Source organism: Lissotriton helveticus, chromosome 2_2 (genome assembly GCF_964261635.1).
Source record: "Lissotriton helveticus chromosome 2_2, aLisHel1.1, whole genome shotgun sequence".
In the NCBI taxonomy this organism is placed as follows: Eukaryota; Metazoa; Chordata; class Amphibia; order Caudata; family Salamandridae; genus Lissotriton; species Lissotriton helveticus.
The window spans coordinates 115,988,399-116,001,125 of record NC_136060.1 but is presented as its reverse complement, the minus strand read 5'-3'; the positions used below and the strand labels follow the sequence as shown (position 1 = coordinate 116,001,125).

Sequence of the window (12,727 nt, the reverse complement as noted above, 5' to 3'; positions counted from 1 at the left end):
CAGGCAAGGAGATGACAGAGAGAAAGGTCTCTGCAGTGAAAAATTGTCCGACTCCGCGGAACATTCGCGATGTGCAGTGTTTCCTCGGCTTCGCCAATTTTTATCGGCGGTTCATCCATCAGTTTTCAGGTTTGGTGGCCCCCATCACTCAGTTGCTAAAGAAGTCACGCAGTTTCGTATGGGACGAGGCAGCCCAGGTGGCCTTCACAGATCTTAAGTCTGCTTTTACATCGGCTCCTATTCTGGCCCACCCTGATCCTGACAAACCGTATGTGGTGGAGGCTGATGCTTCTGATGTGGCGGTGGGGGCCATTTTGTCTCAGCGGCATGCGGACACTGGTCAGCTCCACCCAGTGGCGTACATGTCGAGAAAACTCAACCCTGCCGAACAAAACTACCACGTAGCTGAAAAAGAGCTTTTGGCTATCAGGGATTCCTTCCATGAGTGGAGACACTTTCTAATGGGGGCCATGCATGTGGTTACGGTTTACACAGACCACAGGAACCTGCAATTTATGGCAGCTGCTCGTCATCTCTCCCCTAGGCAACTTCGGTGGATGATTTGTTTTTCTGGTTTCCATTTTGTCATTACGTATCGTCCGGGGTCGGATAACAGAAAAGCTGATGCTCTTACGCGCCAGTCTTCTGTTTCCAATTCTGTGGGTGCTCCTGATGCCAGTATCATCGACCCGGGTAAAGTGTTGTGTGCTATGCAACCAGATACCTTTTTGAGGGATGGGCAGAGGGGGGTCGCTTCTTTTTCCTGGAGGTCATGGCTGCGTGGTCACCCTGAATGGAAATCGCATGGTGGTTTCCCGATGTTCAACAACCGGTTGTTGGTGCCCACTTTGAGTCTGCGGTTTTTGTATGGTGTCATGAGTCCCCTTGTGCGGGACATCTTGGGACGGCTAAGACGGTAGAGCGTGTCCTTAGACACTTCTGGTGGCCTTCTCTGCGGTCTGATATTGGAAAGTGGGTATCTTCCTGTGATCAGTGTGTACGGATGAAATCAGATCATAATCGTCCGCAAGGTCTGTTGCAACCCCTTCCTACTCCTTCCGCACCCTGGGACAGAATATCATTAGATTTAATTGTTGGGTTGCCTAAGGATCAGGGTTGTACAGCAATTTTGGTTGTGGTAGACTATCTGACCAAGATGGGGCATTTCATCGCCTGCAAACAGGTGCCAACAGCTGGTCAGTTGGCAGTAATGCTCATGACAAACATGGTGCGATTACACTGCCTGCCTAGTGTTATCTTATCGGACAGAGGCTCTCAGTTCACGGCGCAATTCTAGAGGAAATGGTGTTCCTCTCTCCACATCGACACAGCACTCTCTACCAGCTTTTATCCGCAGACTGATGGGCAGACTGAGCGGCTGAATCAAACGCTCAAGCAATATCTAAGGTGTTATGTGGACTGCAGCAAAGAGAACTGGGTGGACTACCTATGGTTGGCTGAGGTGGCTTACAATAATGCCGCTCATAGTTCCACCAAGACTACTCCGTTTTATTGTGTCTATGGGCGGCATCCCAGGTTTCTTCCGTTTGTGCATCCTAGGGCTGATCACACTCTTCCGGAGGTCGCGCAGAGAGTGGTGCACATCCGTGAGACCCTATCAAAAGCCCAGGCTCATCTCAGAACAGTCAAGATTAAGTACAAGGCTGCTGCCGACAAACATAGATGGCAGGGTCCGTTGTATTGTAGGGGAGACGCGGTATGGTTGTCCACTCGGAACATGCGTTTCCGTAAGCACAGTGTGTTCAATCCCAGATACATTGGGCCTTACACTATCGTTAAACGGGTGAGTCCAGTGGCGTTAAAGTTGAAACTCCCCACTCAACTACGGATTCATCCTGTTTTTCATGTGTCCTTGTTGAAAACATCCTTGGCGCGGGGGCGCTCGCGTCCTCCTCCTGTGGTTGTGGATGGCGAACTGAAATATGAGGTTCGGAGACTGTTGGACTCCAAGTTTCGGGGTCGTAAACTGTGGTACTTGGTGTCATGGAAAGGGTATGGTCCGGAGGAGAATTCTTGGGAGCCGGCTGTGGGGATCCATGCTCCCGCTCTTGTGGCTGCCTTTCATCGGATGCATCCGGCTAAGCCTGGTCCTTAGTGCTCCCTCGCCTGTGGGGGAGGATGTACTGTCACAATCGCAATTCAGCGGGAACTACAATTCCCGATATCCCCCGAGCCGGAACTACGGCTCCCATGATCCTCCGCGAGTCGCGTTAGACATCGCGAGAGGACGCATAAAAGCGGAAACTATGTCCGGGCTCGGCGTCGGGGATCCCTTCTTCATTCCCTCCGAGTCTCCAGCCTTCGTGGGTTTCTTCTTGGTGGCGGTAAGGGTGCTCTGCACCAGTCTAGTCTCTCAGCCTTTGAGCTGATCTTCGTTTCTACAAATCGGCAGTATTGCCGGTTGGGTGTCATTTCGGTCGGTATTGTCGGCCGACAGGGCTGGATGTTTTGAGATCCACATTATCCCCCAATGATTTTGTGTTCTCCAAAGGAATAACTATTCTTGCCACTGTTTTCTCCTGAGAGGTTATCAGGAACATAGAAGGTTTCTAGTGATCTAGGCATCAGTCTGTCTAACACTTGGTGTATCAACCAGAAACAGTCTGAGTATCTTTCTGGTATCAGGGGACTCCGGTACCATCATTCCTACATTGATAATTGGCGTTCCTATAGCCTACCTTCGGATGAATCGTATGTTGAACGGAAAGAAAGGACTGTAAAGTGTGTGTGTTGGCTTAATGATGTATTAACCCTATGTCTTTGGCTCCCTTTGTTAACAGGGGTTTTCCATGAGTGGTAGAGGGCTACACTCTACCCCTGTGATTCGCAAAGGTGTCTAGACCAGGGTACGTTCTATGGTTTAATACTTGCGGAGAGCTATCATATGTATCTTATGGATTATACCTATGTGTTGTGTTCATTTTGTATTTATGCAGTGATACGCCATTACTGTCCGCAGCACTGACAAACACTACTGCCTACATCCAGAAGTCATATTTTGCTTTACAGGTATTTCTATAATTAGGGGTCCATACCATAAGTCTACAGGTCTTTGCTTCATGTAGAGAAAGAAACAGCATTAGTGTATTTACCATTGTATGTTTCTTTGTGTTTTTCAGATCTCCCTCCCCGCTGTCCCCTTCCTTTCCCTCCCCCATCCCCACTGTCCCTCACTTGATCCTTCGAATGTCCCGTGCCATCACGGCTATCCAGGCATTTGTTAGATCTAGAGGTGGACCATACTAAACTGCAAACCGATTCTGAGGACCGTACATGTGACACTTCCTGAGCCCTTCCTCCATGGGGCATAGATGAACCACAGGGTAAGACGGATGTGAGCTGGCCTCATATCATTTTAATACGTAATGTGTGATGCACGAGTGCTGTGTCACACCCACAATTTGTGCATGCAAATGTGCATGCCAAGTGTTTGTCTTTGTTTTTAGGCTATCGTTATAAACTGTGTGTTTGTTTGGTGTGTTCTAGGGGCCTAGAAATGTCCGGGACAACAAAGGTCAGCCCAACTTAAAAGTGGCACTAACAGAGTTGTATGCCACAGTTGGAATCTGTGCTCCATCCTGTAGAATGCCATGGACTCTTGTGAGCCAAGAGGCAGTAACATGTGGATGGTCTAAGGTGGTTTTTCTCTTTAAAAATTAAAAGGTAGTTTTGCTGTATCACACTGGTCTTTATATAGTCACATCACAGGTTCAATAATTCGAATTGCCTCCTTTACTTTTAAGTGCAGGCCCGCACTTCATTGAACTGGGTTTTTGAAGAGCGAGGGGAGTCCTATGATGAAGCATGGCACCTGGTGGTGTGTGAGGACATCCAGCCACCATTTTTTTTGTGTGCCCCTAGATAAGCTTGAGATGGACAATTACTCGTAGAAGAATAAATTAACATTTACTGGAGTGACTTTCTGGTGCTTGACATATGTGGACAGAGGCCAGCTCACCCTAAAGACCCCACCGCCTCCTGGTCCCTACCTCGGTAAATGGCCGGGTGTCTGTGTTTTGATCAAACATTGTAACACCCTGCCTCTTCCACTGCATCAGATACAAAATCATTTGGAATTCAAAAAAGCTCCTAAAACCTAGCTTTTCTTTGCTACACTCTTTCTCATGTGTGCTCTTTAGCTTTAAGTGAAATGTTTTAACACCAGGACATGTTTCTGTAGTGATTTCATGCTCTATAAATCTACAGAACAGAATAGTTTCAGTGACTGCTGAAGAACATCTGCCATATTTTGGTTGTGGTTAGAGAAATGGTAAACTATCATGAAAATCTGGAGAAGGAGATATAGCACATCATGACTTCGTTTCTAGTTTAATCAGCTGCAATTTCTTCTTTGTTTTGCTTGTCTTATAAAGAACGAATATGATACTAAGAACTTGCTATATTCAACTTTGTTGCAATTTTGCATGAGTACATCTACATATGTCTCTACCATGAAAATGCACGTAATACTGTACAACCTAAATAAAAATATTGCTTGTCACACAGAAGTTCCATTTCGCAATAAAGTCATAGAGATGGAAACAAGAGGGATGTACATATGGGAAATGGAGAATGCCTGCGACTGAGGGGAGGTGAGTCTGCAGTAGAGGGAAATTTCCAATATGGAATGTCCAAGCCACCATCATATATGCATACATCTCTAAATATTCCAAAGCAACAATGAGAATATGCAAAATATGTTACATGCCTTCAATAAGCAAGCAACCAGCATTTCGAATGCAAGATTGATATTTTCCCTATTGATACTTGAAAACAAACAATATGATTGGCCTACCTTTTTGCTTTATCCTTGTCATCTTCATCAATAAATCCATCAAAAACACTAACATCATCTCTGCAACAGAAATGATAACAAAGTGAGTCAAAATAGAAAACTGAACTCGTGTATTTACCACACAAGGCAAAAGAGATACAATTGAACTGCCTTTGACCAAAGTCCTGGAAAATGCAAAACAAGAGGAAAGCAAATCTTTATCTTTGTTATTTTTTGGAGTGTGTGTGAAGATATACCAATACAGTTACAGCTTATTCTCTAAAGCAAACCTATCTTTGGAAAAGTTTAATCTACTTCTAACACTCAATCTACGTTAGGTCCTGGAATCTCCAAAACAATGAAAAGCAAACCTTCATGTTAATGCTCATTAGGTACTACAGTGACTAGGTCATGTCAAGCAATAAAGTAATCCCTCTGAACTTTCAATACTTGGTGAGGGTTACACTAACAATATATGGGATGATGTAATGAGGTATTCTGTAACTACCCACTTTCTTACTCCTTAAGAGTTGTACATAATGGTTAGAGACAGGCCCATACCTTTATAGCTCATTTTCTAAAGCAAACTGATCTGCGAAGATCACTACAGCAGTGCAAGCTCATTGGTAGAAATATGAGAGGAAGAAAGAGCAAGTGCATAGATACTTTAACTTAAACAGCCAAGTTGAACATTCGGTATCAGCAGTGCTAAGCAGGCATAACTGGAGAATATGCTTTCAATACTTGTCAGTGCTTTATATAACTCATTATCTTACAAAGAAAAAGGTTAAGTCTCTGCCACACAAACAACCTCACCGGGGAACCAAAACCCGCTCTAAGAAACCAAAGTAGACCACAGGGGGGAAAAGGTGCCAGGCTAATTCTGACATATTGTGATCCATACCAAATCATAAGCCCAACAAAGAGACACTAGGAAGAAACTCTGATGAGTTATAGGTTAACCCAAAGAAGACGGCAATTTCTGAGGAATCAGGAAACACCCAGAACATAAGACCTCACTTAGAGCGTGTTATTTTGAGATTGTATGTTTCATGAAACAATTGTGGTTCAACGGCAGAGAGCCAACTTATTATGTCAAATATTAAGGAAGGTGACACCCAGAAGTGTCATTGAGGCTTGCACAGAGAACCAGAAGTGTCATTGAGGCTTGCACAGAGAACCAGAAGGAAAAGTACTTACTAATAGGAACAAAATTCCAAGACGCAATCCCAGGGTAATAGTAGCACTGGGGACCTTGACCAGACAGACTGATTGATGATAGGGTCTCTCTATGAAGCCAAACTACCAATGCTCTGGGAGGTGCTAGTGGGCACACACCTGCAAATGGGAAATCCAAGAACTTTGATTCTGTTACAGAGCTGGTTGGTAGGGAAGTGCTCTTTGAGTTAGCTGGTAAGAAGGTGAAGTTACCTGTAGACAAAAATAAATTCTGCTCCCGGAAAACCCATCACATTCTACTCCTTTCCCACCCAATAGGGCGAGGGACAGTGTGGGAAGGGAGGATCCTTCTAGCATGGTTACCTCCAGTTTTTGCCTGTTGACAGTGTGTTTTTGACCTAGTCTGTTGGGGTCCTGCTAATCAGGACACTAGTAACAGTGCTTTCTCCCCTGAATTGACATGGTAAGTACTTTGGTGCCTCCATAATTGGCTACTGGTGTACCCTTGTAAGTTCCTAGTATATGGTACTAAGGTCCCCGGGGCATAGGTACACCAGGGTCTCCCGTGGGCTGCAGCATGTGACTACAGGCCTGCCATTGCAGCCTGTGTGAGTTGATGCTTGCACCTCTCACGACTAATGTTTCATTATATCTTGCAAAAATTAATTAATCCACCTCCAAGACAACACGTGGGGGCCGATTACGTCTTTTTGGTAGAGAGGTGGCATAGTGGTGCAAACCACAGTGCCACCACTCCAGCCAAAGGTCACCGCCGTCTGCCCAATTACAACTTTATAGTAGTCTAGCATGCGCGCAGCGTGGTGGTCCCATCACGGTGCAACTTTAAAAGGCTGCCGTGCTTTTGAAAAAATTTGTAAAAGATAACAGGAGTATAAACCCATCAACCTTGTTGGGATTGGGGTAGAGAATTATATACAAGGAACAATATCCCAACCGGTATTGTTTGCAGACAGTTATTGAGGATATCTATACAGTATTATCCAAACAGAGAAAGGAGACTCAATTCAATTTTCATATGTGCTCAAGGCATCAAAATGATGCCTGTCTGCAAACAATACCGGTTGGGATATTGTTCCTTGTATATAGTGCTTTTGAAAAAGGCAGTGCAATGGGACCACACTACAAGGTGTCAGCCCGGCATGGACTTCAAAGTCCATGCCATGCCCACCTGTGTGCATCCACATGCAGGTAAGGCAAAGGGGGGGGGGGCCCTGTAGGGCCCCCCTTTGTTTCCTATCCTCCAAGATTTACATCGAGGAAAAACTTCCAGGTAAACCCTGGAGGAGAGGAAACTGTAATATACTTGGTGCGACCACAGCAGTTCTGCCAAGCATATTGTTCCTAATGGGGCGGTTGGACCACGAGTCTAGCGGTCTGGCAGTCCTCGGACTGGCAGACTCATAATCAGGCCCTTAGTGCATTGAGCTGGGGTGGGGGCACTTGCTAGCGCCACCAGACTGCTTTAAAGGGCACATTTGCCCTTCTTGCATACTCCAGTTTGAACCAGTTCAGGAACCATTGTTTTCCGCTCTGGTACGAAACTGGACAAAGGACATGGAAGTATCCCCCACTCTGTCTAGCCCCTCCTCTGGGAGGTACCCCAAGTCGTTCCAAACCTTTCCTTAGGGTACCTAAGGGTTCCCCTGTAGGTGGGCCCTCAGATTCGTCATGGGACAAGACTCACCCCTAAAACTAGGTCGCTCCTCAATCGCAGTGATACTTGGACTTCATTGGACTTCCAATGGAACTGAGACTGCATCAAGGAAGACTCCTGTTGCTCTTGGTCTCACTGTTGTTCAAGTCTTCTTCGTCGTCTGTGCTTCATCCAGGTTATTCAACAGACCTGTGGACATCAAGGACACCCGAAGAAATCTCCCTTGAAATGAAGGAGTCACTCCTATTCATCTGCAGGCACTGCAACAAAGCTGACCGGTCTGTTACTCCTGTCATCCTACGCACATCCTGGGTTCCAGCAACATGGTTCTGCAACTCCCTAGAGGCATGATCTGTCTTCCCAGCACTTTTGAGGACAATATCCATCATCCGGCCGCTGGGACTAAACGCCTGTGCACCTCACCAATTTGCTGTTGCCAAGGCTTGTTGGCTCTGCTGGATTTTTGTTCTCCTTCATCAGTTAGACCCTGAGCTGCCTGCTGTGGCGGCACTACTTGACGCTGCCAAATCATTCAATTCTGTTGAATGGGCGTACATGTTTACTGTCCTTAGACGAATGGGGTTCCTGCAGAGCTATCTCCTATGGATTAAATTATTATACCGTAAGCCGGTTGCGGGAATACGGGTCAATGGCACTACAACGGATACCCTGGATATTAGTAGAGGCACCAGGCAGGGGTGTCTATCATGGCCACTACTATTTACACTAGCTCTGGAGCCTTTGGCATGCCAGATACGCCAATGTCATGCAGCTGCAGCACTTCAGTTTCGGACGCGGCCTATAGGAATATTGCTATATGCGGACGACATGGTTTTATTAGTTCGCAATCTGGAGGAAAATCTGATGCCCTTACTAAGGGAATATATCCAGTTTGAACTGCATCCGGACTGTGTATAAATTGGTCCAAATCAGCAGTTATTCCGCTAACAACCAGTACCGTACAATTCCCACTGGACTTTCCCCTGCTGTGTCAGACGGAAGCTATTAAATACTTAGGGATCTGGGTGCACAGGGATCCAGAGCTGGTGATTCACAAGAATTATGGGAGAGCCCTTGCCAAGTTGGAACAACAGGTGACCCGCTGGATCAGTCTGCCAAAGTCACTGGCGGACCGCATTGCGATACAGAAAATAATCATCATCTTACTGCGATTTTTGTACCTATTCCTCAATATGCCTATCCCACTAAAGCAACACTTTTTTCAGCAAATACAGTCACAACTCAACACACTTAGGTGGACGGGCTGCCAAGCGCTGGTCAGCTGGAAAAAAATAACACAACCCTATATCCAGGGGGGGTTCAGAGCTCCGGCCCTACAAATATATTACCTATGCTCTCAGGCACATTACTCGCACTATTGGCTGCACCCACTTAATTACCTTTCACACATTGCGGTTGAAAATTATATTTCACATCCCGTCCTCCCAGTCACCCTTCTTCCGCAGGTAAATACTAGAGCACCAAGTTGGGGGATCAACCCGGTCCTGAACACCACACACGGCGGCTTGGCGTGCATTGGGGAGGTGAGCCCAAAAGCTCCCGCTTTAATCCCCAAGCCCTCTCTCTACTGCAACATCAAAACATATCAGTAACACACAAGCAGGGGGCAAGGGCAATATTGGCTGAGAATGGCTGGCCCACTATGGGTAACTTGGTCAACAATGAACTCTTTATTGATTCCCCAGTTACTGTCCGGGACACTAGGGCTGCTCTTCTGATTGTCTTCACTTACCTACGATTGCGGCTGGCGATAAAACAGCTATATCCGTCATTTCCCCGAGAACCACCAACACTCCCGATGCTGCAGGTACTATTGCAGGCGCCCACGAATTCCCGCCTTGTCACAAGGCTTTATGTCACAGCACAATAAGACCAACAAAGACAGGCTGAAAAGGCGATGGATAAGTGGAGTGCCATGTTAGGCACACTGTTATCAACTGCAGGGTGGACATTCTGCTGCTCCTTAACTGAAATTCTCACATATAACTGTAATTTGCGCATTATTCATTTTAAATTTCTGCAGCACACATACTACACTCCAGTACAATTGCACATATATGGCATCTGTTAACATGATATGTGGACACGTTGTGCAGCTACGAAGGCAGGGAATTTTTACATGTAGCTTGGGCATAGCCTACCATAAAGGAATCTTGGGATGAGGTGCTGAAGTTCTTGCGTGACATGTCATCAGAGCCATTAACCCCACAACTCTGTTTAAGGTTAAGCAAGTGATAAATCGCAGACTGATATCCATTGCTCTTTTTTTGCCTAAACAACTGGTTGCGATGACGTGGGGTAGTAGAAAAGCTCCCACTGTTAAAGACTGGATAGCAAACTAGGTCTATTGCAAAGAACAATTAAGACTTTTGCGGAAGCACTGCCGTCAGCCTCCAGACCAAATGACATTTGGCGACCTCTGTTTTGATACCTGCAGACACAAGGTATGGATTAGAGTGGAAGGGTCCTGATTGCATACTGTTCATTGATAAGATATGTATTGTGCATGTGACTATGATAAATATGGAAATTGTCAACAGCTCTTGGTTATATTATACTGTACTGTGCATTAACGGTGGTGCAAAGATATGCATAATTTGAACAGTGTTATAAATAAAAAATAAAAAACAGACATCTTTCAGTCAACCAGATTCAAAAGTGCTTTATTCGAGTAATTACTCATAAAAGCAAGACAGACAAACATATTAAAAAACGATTAAATATACAAGTAATCAGAAGTTACAGAGCACTTACAAATCCATAAGAACAGTTATTCAACGATAAACCACAATATTAATAAACAAATTATAAGGTGTAAAAGTTCATAGTTAAAAACTTTTTTGGGTAACCAATGAGTTAAAAACATTAATATACATTTCGTGGAGACACTAATACAATACATAGGCAAAGAATAGTCAATTCACTAGCAGTCTTTGCCTAATATCGGCAGAGAAAAGTTAAATAACTAGCAGTCTCTGCCTAATTATCCAAGCCCAGCCAAGATATTTTGCAGTGGCAATTATAATCCATGTGAGGGAGGTTGAACATAAAATACGCAACGCAACTCTACTGCATGTGGTACCAAGGTTCCTGCACATAGGTGCCAGCCAGACTCGTCTAGGGTCTCTGTAAGCTTTGCAGGAAAACAAAAAGTGACCAAGAGATTCTCTTCCTAAGCCACAAGCAGGGCAAATAGTGGACCCACCGGGGCCCCATTTTGCTGTTAGTATTCTTAGAGGGAGTGAACCCGCTCTCATTTGGAATAAAAGTTTCCTGTCTAAGGGTTTAGATATAAAATCCCAATACATTTCAAATACAGGAAACAATTTGACCTCCAGGAAACTAACAGCCATGGACCCATTATTAGAATTACACAAACTGACATTAGCAACATATTCCCAAAACATTCTTTAAGATTGACTTGGACGGAAATAAAGCTCCTGATGGGTCATCCCACAGCTCACTTAACCCGAGCTCAAACAACATCAATTTTAACGATTTAAACCAGGTAATCTTATGGAAACAGTCTGCTTTAATAACGTCAGTAAAGCCTTCCGCATAGTGGGATAGCTCGGGGGTAGTCCAGAGCCTACGCCAGTATAGAATTGGCCGTAGTCTGGCTAAGTCCACAATTTGCTTCCTGCCGAGATCATATCTCAAGGGCAGTAATGGAATGCTATTCGGGGTACCAGTAATTGATCTCAAAAATTTATTCTCGGATATTTGAAGCGCGCTCAGATTTTCATACCCCCACATCTCTGCCCCATATAACGCAGACCCGATTGCCTTAGCTTCATAAATCATCAGAGCTGGTTTAACTGGTTTAGTCAAAGACTTCCTATGTTCCAGATTGATAACACCAGCTAGTTGTTTATGACGTAGAGTTGCAATATCAATGTGATGACACCACCTATTGTTATCCGCTATATGAATCCCCAAGTAGGTGAATGACTTTACCACATCAAGAGGACGACCACCCATGACAATTTTGGACTTAAAACTACGATGTGGGTTAAAAATCATGAGCTTCGTTTTAGACACATTCACCTCCAGACCGTGATCCACACAAAAGGTATCAAAGATGGTCAATGCATGTTGTAAACCACTTGGGGTTTTGGATAAAATTAACGTGTCATCCGCGAACATTAAAATAGGAACTTTTACACCTGCAAGAGAAGGAGCATCCACTAACTGGGATAACATGCGTGGGACAATACCGTTAATAAATAAGGTAAACAAGGTTGGGGCCATTGAACACCCTTGCCGAACCCCGCGCTCAACAGGAAATTCAGCAGTGTCCTTACCATAACCACCCCACTGGATTTTTGCGTAGGTTAATTCATGAAGTCTCATAATCACGGTCAGCAGAACCATGGGAACCCCCAGAGCCTCCAGAACCTGCCACAATTTTGCCCTTGGCACCAGGTCGAAGGCAGCCCGTAGATCTACAAAAGCCGCGTAAAGGCTGCCTCCTCCTAATACCACGGTCCTCCACTGGATCAATTGGAAGCGAAAAACTTGGTCCACTGTACTGGTTGCCCTTCGGAAGCCAGCCTGGAACGGTGATAGGATATTATTATCATCCGCCCATTCAAACAATCTGTTAACAATTACTCGGCCGACTATTTTTTGTACAGTGTCGAACAAGCTTATTGGTCGATAATTACTTGGCAGAGCATGATCACCCTTTTTATACACAGGTATAATCACAGCCCCCCGCCATGATGCCGGAATGTCAGCACCTTTAGCGATATGATTGATAAGCAGATGAATATATTTACACCATCTCTCTTTGTCATTTAGAAAAACGTCCGCGGGGACGCCGTCTAAGCCCGGTGCACGCCCGCTATGTACAGATTTGAGGGCAGACAGAATTTCATTATGTGTGAATATATTATCCTCTGCTAAAGACTGCATAGGGCGATTCCCGACTTCCACCTGGGCACTTGCAGCATACTGGGAGCTAAAAAATTCCACCCAATCATCCTGTGAGACATTATTATTAGGTGGCTCCTCAGATCTTTCGCTACCCCATTTAACGATATTCCAAAACAACC

The 12,727-nt window shown here is 45.1% G+C and overlaps 1 protein-coding gene across 4 annotated transcripts in view; it reads right to left on the bottom strand.

Annotated features, from left to right (window-relative positions):
• Positions 1-12,727, bottom strand: part of CLOCK (clock circadian regulator) — a 1,757,788-nt gene that overhangs the window by 1,197,374 nt on the left and 547,687 nt on the right. For all 4 annotated transcript variants that reach the window (XM_078678181.1, XM_078678183.1, XM_078678184.1 and 1 more), the window contains exon 4: positions 4,817-4,876. In XM_078678181.1, coding sequence (XP_078534307.1) covers positions 4,817-4,876 — 60 coding nt within the window. The remainder of the gene's footprint in view (positions 1-4,816; positions 4,877-12,727) is intronic.